General features: G+C 36.6%; 1 protein-coding gene across 2 annotated transcripts in view; it reads right to left on the bottom strand.

Annotated features, from left to right (window-relative positions):
- Positions 1 to 17,772, bottom strand: part of PRKDC (protein kinase, DNA-activated, catalytic polypeptide) — an 83,388-nt gene that overhangs the window by 27,702 nt on the left and 37,914 nt on the right. The window contains exons 42-61 of one of the 2 annotated variants that reach the window (XM_017831239.1): positions 17,294 to 17,472; positions 16,084 to 16,252; positions 15,482 to 15,547; positions 14,987 to 15,059; positions 14,615 to 14,763; positions 13,320 to 13,457; positions 13,000 to 13,119; positions 11,974 to 12,117; positions 11,604 to 11,755; positions 10,886 to 11,017; positions 10,354 to 10,465; positions 8,876 to 9,000; positions 8,633 to 8,782; positions 8,045 to 8,218; positions 7,062 to 7,160; positions 6,168 to 6,378; positions 5,433 to 5,622; positions 4,874 to 5,089; positions 3,504 to 3,616; positions 719 to 850 (exon numbers count right to left, since the gene is read on the bottom strand). In XM_017831239.1, the coding sequence (XP_017686728.1) occupies positions 719 to 850; positions 3,504 to 3,616; positions 4,874 to 5,089; positions 5,433 to 5,622; positions 6,168 to 6,378; positions 7,062 to 7,160; positions 8,045 to 8,218; positions 8,633 to 8,782; positions 8,876 to 9,000; positions 10,354 to 10,465; positions 10,886 to 11,017; positions 11,604 to 11,755; positions 11,974 to 12,117; positions 13,000 to 13,119; positions 13,320 to 13,457; positions 14,615 to 14,763; positions 14,987 to 15,059; positions 15,482 to 15,547; positions 16,084 to 16,252; positions 17,294 to 17,472 (2,844 nt within the window). The remainder of the gene's footprint in view (positions 1 to 718; positions 851 to 3,503; positions 3,617 to 4,873; positions 5,090 to 5,432; positions 5,623 to 6,167; positions 6,379 to 7,061; positions 7,161 to 8,044; positions 8,219 to 8,632; positions 8,783 to 8,875; positions 9,001 to 10,353; positions 10,466 to 10,885; positions 11,018 to 11,603; positions 11,756 to 11,973; positions 12,118 to 12,999; positions 13,120 to 13,319; positions 13,458 to 14,614; positions 14,764 to 14,986; positions 15,060 to 15,481; positions 15,548 to 16,083; positions 16,253 to 17,293; positions 17,473 to 17,772) is intronic. The other variant, XM_017831249.1, reaches the window with a different exon arrangement.

Genomic DNA, 17,772 nt, shown 5'->3' with positions numbered 1-17,772 from the left:
TTTCCACCTAGAACCACATTCGTGTGTGTAATATAATCCTATGCATCCTGGTCTACCACGGGCCTGGAATTTGGTCTAACTCTTTATCTAGTGCTATTCAGATAACTCATGAGTGTGCTACTTCCTCCCTTTACACAGTGATAAGGGGACATCAAAAGAAATGAAATACAAAGGTAACCAGGAAGACTGTGACTTCCCAACAACTGTAAAATGGGATTCAGTCTACTGCTCAGTTCAGTCTACAGTTTCTACTGCTCTCAGGCAGGAAAAGGAATATTGGATCAGCTTTACTGAGTAGTCTGAGTTCAGTCTTAGTCACAGCAAGTTCATTTGTATTTTTACAAGTCTGTTACAGCCATATAATAGAAGAGAAATGGCTGTTATGTTACTGTACAGTGAGATGCCCTTTGCAATAATGCCTCTAAAGACCACCACTAACTGTTTCTCAAGTAGAGGAACCCAGAGGCAATGGACAAGACCTGATGTATCAGGTCCTCAGTGTTCGACTCAGCTGTGGCAAGCTAGAAGGCCTCTTCTGTCATCATTGAACCAGCACAGGGGTAGGAGAAACACTCCCTCAAAACAGACTCTTGAAATGTGTATCTTACTGGTTGACTACAAAACAACAAATCAATTTTAGAAGCAGTTGCCCAAGTATATGCCATTTTCCCTACAGGAACAGAAAACTTCACAAATGACCTTTGAACAGCAGACAGACCTGGGCAAGGCCCTGCAGAGGGGCAATGAGACTGCGGTATTCAATCTGGATGTCAGGAAGGTCTCCTACTCGGTAACTTCTGTACAAAGTAACCTGTGCATCATACTTCATCTTCAGCTCAGATTTCATCTCCTGAAATGCATTTCTCACGTTAAAAAATAATACTCATATTACTTAGAAAGAGCAGTATCAAGATAAGACAAAATAAGCAAGAGCATTTCTGAAGTGTTTTATAAACTTTTGCCATGCTTAATAGACAAATACATTTTCTATAAAGCTGTAATAAGGTTAAACTCAAAATTATCTTAGTCAATTAAAAATGTCAAACCACAACACTTGTTCATAGAATTCCTTCAGCCATTAACTTTTAATATTAATGCCTTGTAGATTCTGCTTCCATACAGGTAGTACATAAGCTAGTTTCAAAGAGAATGATTATGACTGACAGCTAGTGAGCTGCTATGGTTTAGGAAGTTACTGCCTGTTAGCTGAGCCACAGTAGTATACATAATATGATGATTCTCAGCCTGGCCCAGGTGCAAAGTAAAATGAGGTTCCTAAAGCTTGTGTGTTTTGTTTTATACAGTGGGATGGGGCGGGGAAGAAGAATGAACAAAGTTGATTCCTTTAGGTCACAACAACCCCATGCAGCCCTACAGGCTGGGGGAAGAGTGCCCCTGAGAAGCTGCCCAGCAGAAAGTGACCTGGGGGTGCTGGTCAACAGCCGGCTGAATGTGAGCCAACAGTGTGCCCAGGTGGCCAAGAAGGCCAATGGCATCCCAGCTTATATCAGAAATTGTGTGGCCAGCAGGACTAGGGAAGTGATTGTTCCCCTGTGCTGAGCACTGGTGAGGTAGCACCTTGAATCCTTTGTTCAGTTTTGGGCTCTGCACTCCAAGAAAGACATTGAGGTACTGGAGCGTGTCCAAAGAAGAACAACAGAGCTGGTGAAGAGACTGGAGCACAAGTTTCATGAGGAACAGCTGAGGAAGCTGGGATTGTTTAGACTGGAGAAAAGAAGGCACAGGGGAGACCTTATCATTCTCTACAACTACCTGAGGGGAGGTTGTAGCGAGGTGGCGGTCGGTGTCTTTTCCCAAGTAACAATCAACAGGACAAGCTGTCCCAGAAGAGGTACTAGATATAATGGAAAAATTTTTCACTGAAAGGATGGTCAGGCTTTGGAATAAGCTGTCCAAGGAAGTGGTAGAAAGACATGCATGTAGCACTTGGCGACATGGTTTAGTGGCAAACATGGTGCTGGGTTAAAGGTTGGACTCGATGATCCTAGAGGTCTTTTCGAACCTTAATAATTCTATGATTCTAGTAAAACCTAAACCAAACTGTAACAAAACTGTGGCAAACTGCAGTTCTTATATAGCTGTCCTGCTTTTTGCTAGGGCTTAAAGGAATAATTTTTAAATTGAACAAGAGCTACTACCAAATACAAACAAAACCTATTTCTTCCTCTGCTTTTCTTCTTTTTCATAGCACATTATAAGGAAATAATCAGTAAGTTTAGAGGCTGGGGTTTTATTTTTAACTACTGCCATTACCAACTAAATCAGTAGGCAATGGGTGGATATAAACATTGGTAAAATGGAAGACAAAAACAGAAGGAAACTTGAAGGTTTTTTTTCTCTTCTGTAAACTCTTCATAATTTTGCTGTTTGAAGTAATTTTTCTGCTACAGAACTTTAAAGGGATGATTTTAAGAAACCTTTCAAGAGAAATTTGCTATTGAGAAATCAGGACTTTGCTAAAGCTATTTCCAAATCCTCTCTTGCTCAGGATCTAATTTTTCCTGGCTTGTCCTATACAGTATTAATGCAAACCATAGAGTTCCATGTGTGTTTATGTGCAAGAAGTCTCTTGAAAAGTTTAAGGGATCCTGAGAGCATTCATAGTCTCCTCTGGTCTTTTACTATGGAATATCACAGGTGGTTTTGTTGGCTGTATTTTGGACAGAATGTGTTTACAGGTCCTCTATTGCATGGTGGGAGGAAACTGTAGCTTTAGCCTGCAAGTAAACACAAATTGGCTAAAATAGGTGTTTGTGTGGTTCTTCCAGACATAAGTTCTGTTTACACAGTTGTCTGCATCTGCAAAGAATTACAAGAGTGTCTCAAACTGGTAGCTCCCTATCCTGGGTTCCTTTGCTTTTGGTCTAACTGCTATCATTTTTGGACGATATGTTATTTTTAGTAACAGGAACCTCTGAAAAACTGTTACAGAGCTTAAAAATACTTAGATTTATTGTAAGTACATAGCACAACAAGGAAACTCACAAAGTAGTAAGTTTCTGGCCTTCATAAATACAGAGCAAATGATTATTACTGACATTCCTTCAGGTTAAAAGTTCAAAACAGTTCTGGTCAGTCCATCAGCTGTACCACATTTTTGAGTTCGTGTTCAGACTCTGGATAATGTTCCCCAATTATTTCTGCAGCGTATTGTAGCTTCAAGATCCCCATTTTCCAGACTGATAACTGTAAAGGGCTTCCCACAGCTATTAGGGACTCCACCACGTAAAATCACTTCATGCACGTAAAGGAGTAGACTGGAAGTGTTACCATTCACCTCTTTTCTCACTCATGCTACGTAACATCATTTAGCTTTAAGCACGTATGTAGCATGATTTCCAAATTAAACCTTCTAAAGCTCTTAAAATAGCAACCAGCACCTTACATCTACCCTTTCTTCACAAAGTTACCACTAGAAATGAAGTAAAAGACTGCAGACGGCATTGAGACCTAAAGTTTTAAATTTATTTGGATTGACAAACCTTTTCTCTTTTCTGTTCAGCCAGACTTTTTCTAGCATAAATCAGACTGAGTTTGTCTTGGTCCTTCAAGAAACGTCTCCGCAGTCTTAGAATTTCAGCTCGTTCTTCTATACCTAGAGAAGACATGATCATGTCCTTTCTCAAGCAAACTTCTGATTTAAGGCAAGAGCACCATATAACAACATTTGTTAGCTTACCAACTAGTCTCCTAAGTTTCCTATCCAACAATTCTATGTAAGGCCTTTCAAAAAGATAGCAAATGAAAACAAATTAAGTTGCTCTGAGGAGAAGAGGTAATAGAAACTTCAAGCACATAGGTGAAGTATAAAGGTCAAACTATTGCACTGGGAAAGGCACTAAAACTCATGAACAAATATGCCCCATACAAGAGATTTATTTTAAGCTCTCAAAAGCAAGTATGGCATTTGCACTATATTCCATAAAGTATGTACCTCCCTACATAAAAGAGGTGCTAAATATATTCAAAGATTGGGTAATAATAACATCATACAATATTTTTTAAGTTATGATTATAGAACTGACACTGGATCAACTCCTGCTCAGGACAGTCATGGAAAAAGGCCACTTAAAAGACTGTTCACTTCAGTCCATTTCCTAGTAAAGCAGAATGAGCAAACAAAAATATACCACTAGAACTAGTATTTTCCTGGTAGAAGACCAGGAACTGACTGGAAGGTAGACTGATCTCTCTATATCTGCAGTTCAACATGGTCCATTCCGAACTGCCCGGAAACACCTCTCAGGTATTGAAAAGGTTGATCTTTATAGATCTTTGCCTGAACTCCTAATCCCATCCTTTCGGTCAAAATTTTAATGACAAAGTACTGAAAGGTTCAACAGGAAGAAAGAGCCTAAGCCACTTCAAAACAGCACTGAAAATTTTCAGTTATTGGCTGGGCGGATAAAGGAGCATTCTCAGAAAAAAAACAAGTAATTCTAATGACAGATTGCAGTATGTTGTAGATCATGTTTGCATGCATCTGAAATGGTTTGGAAAAATATGTTTAAAGAGATGTCATCTTGAAAGAGATATGCAGTTAAATTTAAAACAGAAGGGACAGAATTGTCTGACATTCATGCTATAATCATCTTAGGGAGAGATAGGAATGCAGAGATCACACTGACTAGTTTCATATCCTCTCAGTTCTTTCATCTAGCAACATACAATTTTACAATTCCTAGCACAATCCTAGCTTTTTGCAATAGACTATATTTGGAAACAAAATCTCTCAACATGAACCTCCATAAGAATGTCTCAAAGATAATAGACTGTCAGCCAAACAACTGACAAAGATGGTTTATAGAAATGTAAGTTATATAGAAATTGCACTTAGATAAGGCTTACAGACCTTTAGTTTTGCTGTCCACCTCAACTCCAGGCAAATTCAACTTTTTTTTCCCAAAATCCGGCCCCACTGGTTTAAAGGTTGCTTGTTTAAATTTTTCACTCCGTTTGCTAACCAACAGCATGGATGAAGATAAGGATTCAGAGGATGAAGGAACTGCATACTCTGCCAATGTGTCAATGCTACTTCCAGTTAGCCAATTAAAAGAACTTCTACCACCTACAAGAAAAAAATTGCAAAAAAGCTGTAACATACTCACATATAAAGTGAAAACATCTATGAAGCAGGTAATTTTTCTCTCCCAAAAATATAATTCCCATTTTTGGGCAGAACGGATTTCAAACTGTTAGGTAAGAAACAAATTTTCTTTTACATTAGGCAGAATATAAATATGTATGAGACCAAAAAAATGTGATTTTTTTCTCATAACACACAGAAGAAGTCCTTGAAAACACAATATTAAATGTATTTACACTTTTACATTAAAAATCCATATGCAACATAAATTAAATCTTTCCTATAGCAAACAAGAAAATTTCAGAAGACTCTGGTCTGGACTTACTGACATGCTGTGTAGGTGTAAATTCATATTGCCGTTGGGTAGCCCTCACTGGACCACCGACTGACCCAGAAGCAGAAAGGGATCTTTCTTGTGATAAATTCTTGTGGATGCTCTGAGAAGCTTGAGTCCCCACAAACATAGGTGTGAGCACAGTACTTCGGTAGCGCCAGCTGGAATCAATTACAAAGTCCTACGAACAAAGAAAAGTAGCACGGTAAAGATGGAGGCTTTTGGCATTCGTTCACTGAGTCAGGATAGCAGAAATGACAGCACAGAATTTAAAACATCATCCCAGGTACAGGAGCAGAATTTGACAATAAAAATAAAAACTGCAAACACACAGAAGTTCTCCAGAGTTCAGCAAAAAAGTTGACTAATTTGGACTTGTCAGCTGAGGACTGATTTACAGCTCTTGTGACAGTATTCCTGTTTCTTCACAATATCTCTCCAGCTGATGCTGCTTCTCTCCACCACCCTCTTTTTTAGCTATTTCAGTACTGGTATATATAATTATTTTAATTAAATAGTTCTTTTTTGAAAGGAAAATTATTTCCCCAACAAAATCATCAGACTTCTGATCCTGCACATAACTCATGACTGTTGCAGCTGTTAACTAGGGAGAACAAAACACTTTCAAAAATCTCCTTCATTATGCCATTCTCATCCAAGCAGTAACTACATTAAAGAACAGAATTTGTCACATGGTTGCACACAGGACAAAACATTACAACTCACCTGAAATTTGCATTCAGATAGTGGATGTTCAAATATTTTTCTGGAATAATCTGGGCTCTTGCTAGTCATTTCAAGCAGAAAATTTGTGATTAGACTCAAGTACTGTGTTTCAATTTTGGTGGAATATAAAGAATTTAACAATGACAGCATGCGATCAAGAGTATTTGTCGGTAACCTTGTCTCCTCACTCCAAAAATTCCTAACAATTAATCTGTAAAGGCAAGGAATAAAGTTATTCTTGGTTATCTGCAAACAGAAAAAAACCAACACTTCTAAAAAAGCCAAGTTAAAAACAACAACCACCACCAAACACAAACCCCAACATAATAAGATTTTAAAGCCTTCAACTAACACTTTCATACCATGGATCTTTCATTGAATTACACCAAATTCCTCTTTTATCTACCATGCTCCATGCCTGATATTAAAGGTTTACTCTGAAAAAATTATTTCTGTCAAGTTGTTTTCCTCTTGAGAAGTGCTATGGGTGGATAAGCACACAGATATCTTGTCTTTTGTTTCACCAAAAGAAATTTTAAAAATCCAGCATCCTCCAACATTTAATCTACTGTTGTGTGTTTGTGTTTAGCAAGGTCCTCCTTGTCCAAAAACTCTAGAACATTAATGCAGAATTAGGTTTGACATAGTGAAACAACTTCCCCATGGCTTAGAAATTTGTTCAAATGCTCTGTGCTTCACTTATTTGGTATAACACTATGGGATGATATTTTGTAAATTAACTTATTGGAAGAAATGGAAATAGTGTTATCTCACTGTTACTCTTTAATACTGAAACACTTAAAAAAACTCTAAGGATCAACCCTTTTGGTTAAACAAAGTAAGAGCAAGGTAGGTATTTGTTATTTCAGACAGTTAACACAGCATTTTACTCACTGCAGTTCAGCGTTCTCATCAATTAGTCCTTGAAGCAGCATTTCTTTTGCCACTTTGAGTATTTCCTTAGAATCATCATCTGCTTGACTTTCTGGATCACTGATGGTAGGAGAAAAATATCTCTTAGTGACTTCTCTTAAACAATCCATAGCAAAATAAGAGAATGACGATGGTGTGGAAAAAAGGAGGAATATGCCCTTCTCATAAAAATCTCAACTTGGCATGACAACACTGCATTTTTTTCATAACATGAGGTCTTCATTGTCTTAAATTCCTTGTATCTCCACTACTTACAAAAGAAATAATCAGAAAGCTAAGTAATATGTTGGGTATTTATCATGAAGGCCAAACAGAAGTAATTCTGAGTTTGCAAGGTTGAAACTGAAAAAAAGGCAGAGAATTTGCTTTTCTGAAGTGATGATGGAGTAAAAATTGCCTGTACTTTTCCTTCACTGTAACTGTCCATTCAAATAGTTATCTTGGGAAAAAGCACATAATAAAACCCAACTAAGTCAGCTGATTCAACAGCAACCTGCTTGTCAAACTGAGAACATGCCTGTTCCCTATTCTAAGGGGTAAAACAGAAAGGCCATCTTTACACTACTAGATTGAAGGGACTGAGATCATGCCAAAGTACCTCAATACATTTTCTACCTACAAGCAAATTTCTTTAGTGTATAATTTTTATTGGTTACAAATTCTGGCGACAAGGAAAAAAGTGGGAGCATCAAAGCTAAGATCTCTTATGCCATCATGCTGTGGTGATACAACCTCCTAGTCCTGGGCTAAAGTTCAGGTCCAAGTATTTATTCCTTAGTGGAAGTGACAAAATTGCCACCAAAGGGCAAAGCCACTTAGGCAAATCCAAGGCCCTATTTTAAGAAAAATATCCTGCACTGACATGAAGCTGGAAGACCGTTACAAACACTTTCACTCTGCCTGTGACGAACCACTGAAAGACAACATCTGCAGTGAATACACACCTATAATTATCATAAATCCACATCAGAATATCATACATGCGCTGGCGACATATTACAGAAGGGTGAGAAATGAATCCTGTTACTCCAGGGAGAAGTTCTTTAAGTTCTAGTGGTTTTAGTTTAGCCAGCATCTTGTACACTATATCCAAACAAACCCTTTGTCTTTCATCATCCCTAAAAGGAGAGGGAAAAAAGAATAGGTACATTGCTCTTCTCTTCAATGCCACGCACAGAACCAGAAGATCAGCTTACATTTAGCAGTGATATTTGGTTTTGCATAAAGGGCTTTAGGTAAATACTTTTGAGTTCAACCTGAGAGTAAGAATAGAACTAAACAAATACATACTACAGAAATTTACATCCCAGTGGTGTTTCACCACAATGCTATTTAGGAGCTTTTGTTGGTTTTTCACAGTGAGCTAACCATCTTAATACTTAACTCCCAGATTACATTAGCTCAAATTAGAGAGCAGTGACCCAAAAGTGAATGTGAATTATAAATGCTTCTGAATGTAAAAATGTTGTGGTCAGCACAGAAAATATTATCAAGAAATTTGGATCATGCATTGTAATCACATGACCACTTACCTATGATTCATGATCTGGATAAAGTCTTTACTCTTTAACTGGAGGTGGAGATCAGGAACTTCTTCAGCCCGGCACATTATTACTTCAAGACAATAGGTTTTCATCACACCATGAAGTTTGGGTATCAAAAAGAATACTGCATTCATAAACCTTAACAAAAACAGAAGCCCACAAAGAAGAGCAAGTAATTTTCTATTATTCCTCTAGATCTATAATCAACATACCATGTAAATCATGACATACCTGTCAGCAAGAGGTGGAAAATTCTTAACAACTTTATTCAAGCATTGAATAAACTTATCATGTTGGGTGTTCTGATGTTGTTTTAATTGTCTTATGACACAATCATAAACTGGATCTTCAAGTAACTGAAAATGAGAAAGGCGGTAAATCAAGGATATCCATGAAACTCATAACCACCTTAGTGACACACAATTCTTCTGCTGTACTGTTTGATTCTACTGCATTTTGCTAGGCAAGATCCATCTGACTCATCATAACATTTATGGTGCTTAATGGTTCCTGTACAGCTCTGCCTGACTGAAACACACGACTGCTGCTTAAATAATAGTTTGTAAGCTTCCTTCAATTGGTTTGGAACCCATGCCTTAATTTTGAAATACAAGTTGCTTAATGTGCCTATATAAATATTAAGCAGCTTCTCATTCAGTATAGAAGATGTCCAATTAATGAACACGAAAAAATAGACTTTTAGTGAAAAGGTGAAAAGTAACCAACAACCTTTAATCAACGCCAAAGAAATAAGCCGTGGATAAGGATAAAATTTGCACCATCATTGCTCATTTATTCAAAATACTGCTTATAAGGGAACTTGGAAGACCGTGAAAGAGAAGACTTATGAATATTAATGAAATATGCTCTACAAACTGTGAAAGAACAGAATGGAATTAGGTAGGGAAAGAAATAAGAATAGTGGGGAGAGAAGTGATGATCCTGGCTGCATTTTGTCCTCCTTTTCACTCATACAACCCAACATGTATTTGTCCTCAGATTAGGGATCTTGGAGCTTACATTGCTGTCTGTTGCTTTTAGAACCTGTTCATGACACTTTTTTGTGCATCAGTTTGCCTAATTTCTCTTTGAACCTGCTGATGCTACTTACCCCTAGAACCTCTTCTGGCAACAAATTCCAGAAGTTCATGAACTGTTGTGTGAAGAAATATTTCTAGCATATGTCTCAAACTGATTTTTGTGATCATCAAGAACTATCCACAAATTCTAGTACTGTAGGATTTGATGAGCAACAGTTTTGCATTCACCTTATCCACTACCTATAAAATAACTGGATTAAAAATTAAATACAGTTTAACCTTTAAATTTTATATCAAAACTTGCAAGTTATTAAACATCCCCAGACACAGATACTCAAAACATAATTCCAAACTTCGAACTTGCCTTTTTTTTTCTCTTAAAGAAACCCCAACTTTAAAACGAACCATGTTAGTGCTCCTGGTTGGCAAAGTCTCAGAAAGAGATCAATCACTGTCAGTTACAAAAGAGCAAGTCAAAAACTTTGCACTTAGTCCACTCTCATATTCTTTTACTCTTGAGTTAGCAGTTTAAACCTTTAGCTCAATCTGTCGGACAAAGACTGTTGAGTTTTAAATGCATTCATTTTTGGAGCTGAAATGAGTAGTCATATAAAAGATGAACATAAAATTAAGACAGGAATGGTCAAACACACAGCACAGTTCACTTACATTTTCTCTCTCAGCAATGTATTGAAGAGCAAGTCCCAACACTTCTGCTGCAGCTGCATAAACTTCTTTATACTTTAGTAAGCCCATGTTGCTGGTCAAGGCTTGAAAATACCTAACACAAAAGGCAGACCTGCTGTAAGCCATTACTACTACTGCAAACTTAAACGGAAACAAAAAACTCACCTGAGCTGCCTAGGGGAATAGTGATTGCTTTTAGAAGAGCTGAATACAGCACAAGATGGATTTTCCACTTGCAATGTCTCAAATCCCTGCTTTGGCAATTCCTGACTTTGTTAATTCCCATGAAATTGCAATCCTGGGGCCCACTATAAAAAAAACTTTACATACTTCTAGATATTTTCCAAAATAAATGTAGTTTGCAATTTGCAGCTAGAAAAGCATTACCTCTCATAGACAACAGCAAAGGGATGATAAGCAATCCAGCTCCCACACTTCATGCTGACAAATTAGACTTGCTTCCTTTGGCTTAAGTTTTTTTCAAAATCATTCACAAAAAACCTGCATTTCTCACCTGACACGATCTATTTCACACTTTGGGTCAAAGGGTGGCAAATTGTTAGCAAGAACAATTCCCAGCAGCTGAATTCCCACTGAATTGTCCTTGGTATCAGGGTCTCCAGTAGAAAACTTCTCAAATAATAAACTGTTGGATAAAAACATAAAAGCAATTATACAGACAAAACCACCAAAATATACACACCATAAATCACTCGTTGTCTGTGTATATGTGGACATGTACACATATACAACCTAACAAAACCAGTAGAAAGTAGTAAATACGTAGCTTCAATGAAGAAGTCTTTGCAAATAAAACCTCAGCCCCTCTAAAAAAAAAATCCTCAAACCCCCTCCCACAACAACCAAAAAGAGATTGTAAACCCACACAAATGCTCAACAAGTTCAGAAGCATGGCAGACAGCAAAAATCTTACTAAGAGAGCACCAATATTCAGTGATAATACCCAAAATGTCCAATAAAACATCTTTGCAGAGATTATTCCTGTTTTTGTTGCTGCTTTTGTCATCCTTTGTATGTTTTCCCTGTCTCTCTCCTTGTTGTTTTTCAAATTAATTTACAATCTTTGGAAAGTTTGGTTCTGAAGTTCTAATGTCAACTCTAGGGACAAAAAGTTAACTATTGCAGCTGAATTTACATTTTCATCTCCTCTGATAATATTCATTTTTATTTTTTAAATATTGACAAAAGAAAGCAATTGTCCAAATGCTTACCTGTAGGGTATGGAGAGACAGTTCTTCCAACACTCTATAACTGTCTTTATGATTTCCAGATTGTGTCTGAACACAGCTCTTTTCTGGTGGAAGGCATTCTTCATCAAGAATTCAAGCAATCTGTTAGCTAAAATCTCATCCTTAATATTCCCCTACAAAGAACAGCACCAAAAATAAACATAGGGACTCCAACACAAAGACATATATTGTTTTGTGAAAGCAAGCAAGTAAACAAGTTATGTTTGAAGTTAATATGTAAAAGAAACAGTGGACTGATGTATAAAATGATTGTAAGCGCATAGTAACAAACTCACTCTTTCATTGCCAAACGGTCACAATAATAATAAAAATGAATTTCACATTTCCTTACTTTGGGGGTGGCTACACTTGTCCAGGAAAGGATTGTAACTACTATTTCCACTACCATGTAATGAATCCCTTCACCTCCATTATTTCCAGAAACAACAAGCTGCAGCAATGGACCAAGCCACTGCTTCGCATAAGGCCGGAATACCTATGGAAAACAGTAATCTGTTATTCAGTAAACACTACAGGTAAGACTGCTAAACCAACCTCTTAGCACTTTGCTTAACCTACAAAGCAACAACCACAAAAACTTTTAAATAAAAAATATCCATAACTACATTTCTCACTTTTGCTTAGAAACCTTTAACCAATTATTCACAGAAAGTTAATTATTTCACTAGGGCCCAGACAATATGGCTCGCACACCAAAAACTCTGCCTCTAAAGGACTTGAGAGAGAATGACATTTCAGACAGCTTACTAAGAAACTAGCATTAAATAGGTATAAAGTTTCTTGAATTAATTCTGAAATTCAGCATTTTTGGGTTTGGAATATTTCAGACAGAAATATTATACTTTAAAATCACTGTATGAAAGAGGTTATCACTGTATGAAATAGATTGAGAATGTTTTACCCAAGAATGAGAGTTAGAAAACATATTATGCTATCTTATTATCTTTCTGCAACAAGAACATCATTTAGCTCAAAGTGTTTCCATAAGACTCATCTGTGACCATTAATAAAACATTATATTTGCTCCTGTAAAGATGGTAAGTACAATCAGCCAATTCTTCTTGCCTGTATCAATGAATAAATTACTTGTAGTTTACAGAAGACATGCATTGTGGACACCCTCTACTTATAGAAGTAGAGTTTGGGAGAAGAAGTATTAATATTACATTCAAAATACTGGCACTATCTTGAATTTTGGCCTATAAACGTGCTCCCTTTTATCAGGACAAACTGCTTAATTTGAATGCCCTAAAGGTCTCAGCTGATGAAGTATTTTACTCTGCAAGAGTTACACAGTTGATATTATAATACAACCTCTTATGTTAACAGAAAAAAAAATTACCAAAAGATTACTCACATCCTCAGTATTAACAATAAGTTTTGCTATGAAGAGGCGAATATTTAATGGTACTGATGGGTTTCCTAATTTGCCATGCAGAAATTTCATCCAAAGAGGAAGATCTACTGGAACTGTCCCCTGATATTTAAGAGAGATGAGCAAAAATCAAATAACTTTTTGCACCAAACAGGTATATCAAGCCAAAAAGCCCCCAGCTCAAACCACACAGATTGCACTGTAATACAGCCAAGAAAATTAATAAATTAAGAGATTCAATCATGACTCCCTTTTCCTGGTATCATTAGTGGAAAAATGCCAGCTTTTTGGTTAATACTGGCCTCTTCCACTTTGGGCGTGATCTGGTTCCTCTGCATATGTTTAATCAGAGTGGTCATAGAAGCCATACATTCATGCTGGTTGAATTCGTCCATTTCCAATTCCATCTCATCATTTAAAACCATGTATTCTGTGGGCTCCTGAAAAAAAAATGTTACTGTGAATAATAACAACACTGTATTTCCTTCTAAATGATAATCCTGCCATAAGTCATTCTGATCTTATCTGTGTTTACTGATTTGACTATACTCTCAGTGTGTGCAACAGGGAATAATACATCAAATGGGTTGCTCAAACAGACACCTCCCAAATATTCGCACCGGATCTGCACATCTTTGACTTTTTGTGCCAAAAAGATGTCAACTTTATGTTACTCCGACTTTACTACCTGCCAGAATAGGCGTGGCAAATGCTGAAAGGAGGAAGAGTTAAGCTGAACCCCACAGAAATTATTTCATTTCATAGCTCAAAGAACACATTCCAAAAGGGAAAAGCCTTATTCTTATGGATTTTTTTTTCACACTGACTAGCATCCACAGCAGCCTTCTTTTGCCACACAGAGTAAATCACAAAAGAAAATTGTTTAGTTAGAAATTACAACACTACTACACAAAACAGAAGCATACTTTCTATCTGCTTAGCTTTTCTGCAGCTAAAACACCTCCTCGTTCCAAAACATGGGAAGAGTTTATGTTTACCAATGTTAACAGTTATTTTGACAGATTAAATCTTCAGTGTCTATACTGAAGATACTTTTACAAGCTTTATGTTTCATATCAAACATCTATCCTATCAGTATTACTGTTGATGACACATCTTTTGATTGCAGAAGAAACACAACTTCAAGTCTGGGAGGAACAGCATTTAATATCTCCCAAGATCAATAGTTAAATACAAGGTGCCACAACCGAAATAATGAAGCGTTTGATTATTATTATTATTATTATTATTATTATTATTATCAAATGCATGCAACCATCAGCAGCTATGCCTGAGAGCAGTCACGAGACACCTTTTTACAACTCAGGCTGGACTTCACTCACACTACTCAGCTTTAGAAACTCAAGGTAAGGCATTGTTTTTTTCCAGCTGTAGACACTGGAGAGAGGTAAAAAGAAAAGTGATTGACAGAAAATAGTGCAAGTCCCCTCCCTCATCTTCTGAAGGAACCCATTTTCAGTCAGATAGAACAAATACAGGAGACTAGAGACTTCTCTTTCTCAACACCAATAAGTACATGCAATTACAAGAAAGCATAAAACTTTTCTTCCTCACAGCATATAAATCACTAAATTACCTTTCTCCTGAAATGAGTGCTGCTAGCTGTAGCATCTTGGGAGCTATAAGAAAAACCTTGGACTCCAGTTGAAAAATCAAACTGACTCATTTCCTCACTCAAACTGCTATCCATCATGTATGACGAAGAAGCTAAATACTTGGGTTCATCTAGATAGGAAAAAACAGTAGACCATTAATCAACATAATTACATGAAACAAGTCTTTTTTGGCCACTAAAACTTGAGGGCGGCTGTGAATTGATCGTTAGATGAAATACATTGATTGCTTTTATTTGTTTCTGCTAGTGTAGAAGCCAATTAGCAACACAACAACAAACACTGTATGAAAGCTAAGAAAGCATTTTTTTCATAGTCATAAATGACTCTCATACCCTGACTGCTATTCCCTGCATCCCTGGCCTCCTTTCTTATAGCAATGTACCGCTTCTTCCTTTCCAGAGGCACCTAAACAGCAAGAAATAAAGTTGAAATTACTTAATTAATTCTTTAAATTAATTTTTTTTTAAAGTTACAGATTATTTATTTATAGAACTGCCAAAACATTATCAAAACCATTTAACATGAACAAAATCCCATTTTGTAAATTATCATAATTAATGCTGCAGAACAACAGCTAAATTACTTATTCCTACAGCTGTTCATTACCAGAGTAAGTATGCTAAAAAGTATGTTAAAGTTACATGTACGGTGGCTATGTTCTAAATTTCAAGTATGGCTTTCTCTCACAAAAGCGTATTTTAAAACATTAGAGGAATAGTCCATTCTTTTATCCTTTTTCTCCATATGTGAGAATTGACCTGGTCTTCACTGTTAAAGTCATAACCCTTTTTTAATTAGGACCACTAAAGGCCAGAAATTTCACTCACCTCAATTTCTACAGGAAATGTATACTGACGCTTCAAGTCTATCAAGTTTTCAAAAATCAGCAAGTTCTGCAAACCAAAGCATGTAAGGAAATAGCAAAATTATAATGCTGCACACAATAACAATTGCTTTGAATGGATTTTATTTCTTCTTGAAAAATGTACAGTGTAGAAAATACGGCATGTTTTCTCCTCTAGATCAATACTTCAAAGAAAATTTTGCTATTCAACTCCTCAAGAATTCACAGCACAGAATGTGCTCTGTAAAAAGAGTGTCTCTTATTCAAGTATATTCCAAGCACTGGAAAACTTGGACAACAGGGTTTTTAACCTCACATTTTAGAAAACTGATTGAGAGTGGAAGGAAAACAGGGCAAGTATCACTACTTCACTCATGCAAAGAGATGGTAAAACTTTCATCAGCAATTCAAACTGCAGCAAGGATGCAAGACAGTCAGCTAGCACTCCTTCTATTGCCTCACTGGGTAGTTTGTTAGTATAATTTCACGTCATTCAGGTTTCATTCTTTGATTTATTGCTATCAGGCAACATCACTTTGTGTTTCATGCTCTGGAAGCCTTCTAACAGCAACGACTGCTCCTTACCTTTTCTGATTTTTCTGTAAAAAGAAAGCCTTGATAAAATTTACTTTCAGTGAAGACACAACTGATGACAGCAATAGCACAATTATATGCTGCACAGTGATACTGTCTCCTCTTCTCCAACAGCTGACTCTCTCCTGCCATGTTTTCTGTAAATGCATCATAGCATGACCTTAAAATACAAACAGGCAAGAAAACACCATCAGAAGTCTTTTAAGAAACATGGGAAGGGTCCCAAACAGAGATCAGTGAATCAACAGAGTTTCAAGACAGCAGTATCAGATTAAGCCACCTCAGACTTGTTCAAATTCTCCACAAGTATACTGCCCTAAAATGGAACCCTCCATCAATGACAAAGACACCTTCCCCAAGTATTTACACAACTGTCATCAGGAATGTGATGACAGATAATGTTCAGGTAAGATGGAGATATGTTTTGATGCCTACATAAATTTCTCTTATGGTGCCTTGCCACAAAACTGTGAATGGATGTGCATGTTAAACTATGCTACACATCAGCAGGATAAAAACTAGTTTAGATGTGATTTTTATAGGTCTTTGGCCCAAAGCCATTTATAGCTCTGCAAATCATAGCCAAGAAATTATTTGAAGTCCTCATAGGACACAGCGTTGTAAAATAAAATAAAATCAAAGCAAAAAGCAATTCAGATACCTTATATATTTCTCCGAATAGTAAACCAATTAAATAATACTAATTAGCATACATATTCAGTATTTCTCTTTTGTCCCCCTCTGCAGTGATGATTAAGTCAAATTACACCTACTGAGTGTGCTGCTGCATTATGAAATGTAATGGACAATCCATCTTCTCATCAATCATATAAATACCAATTTTGCAACACAGAACCATACTCCACATAGAATTGTAAGTATACCGAAACTAAAATTATGAAAACACAAATTAAAGGCCAAGAATCGTACTGAAAAGGTAAAATAAATGCACAAGATTAACAAATAGGAAAAAAAAAAGGACAAAAACGGGAGGCAAAAGTTATCCTGACGTATGCTAGAGATCATTCTATCAATGCAAATTCAATATTGTGTATTTCATTTAAAATCAAGAGCTACATCACAGATTACATTTTCCCTTGAACAAATCCATCTTTTGTTTCACATGGTCTACTTAAAAAAGTGTGTCTGGCCAAAACCTAATTAGAAAGTTACAAGTAAACAAAATAAATAATAGTCTTACTTTATAAGTGTCTTGGTAAGTTCATTTCCTTCTACACTCATGGAGCCACGGTAAGCTTGGTTAATTTTAGAGTCCTTGGAGTAAACATCTTCTTTTGAAAGACGCACATACATCACTTCTAGCAGCTTGTAATACCCCATTTTCTTGGTGACTTGTGTATCAAAATTATATTCATTGGACTAGAAACAAACAAGTAAAACCTCAGAAAACCAGATTTCCTGGATCCTGTCCTTTTTAAGTAGCTCCACAGTTACTTCAGGTTTCTATTAGGCAGCCTTTAGCTTACTTCTACCTTCCGAAACAGAGAAAAGAACTGATGATAATAAAAGACTGACAAATTCTGAGCTTCTGTGTAGTACAGTTATTAAAACAGTGTTGAGCTGTGTTTATCAGGTGAGCTGTCTTACCTACAATTGGCCTAATTATAAGGATAGTGGAGGAAAAGAAGCACCATACTGGGTACTATTTATGAGTTTCTT

Source organism: Lepidothrix coronata, unplaced genomic scaffold (assembly GCF_001604755.1).
Source record: "Lepidothrix coronata isolate B3197 unplaced genomic scaffold, Lepidothrix_coronata-1.0 Scaffold6, whole genome shotgun sequence".
NCBI lineage: Eukaryota > Metazoa > Chordata > Aves > Passeriformes > Pipridae > Lepidothrix > Lepidothrix coronata.
Note: the sequence above shows the minus strand (reverse complement) of the source record. Positions and strands in the feature narration are given on the sequence as shown.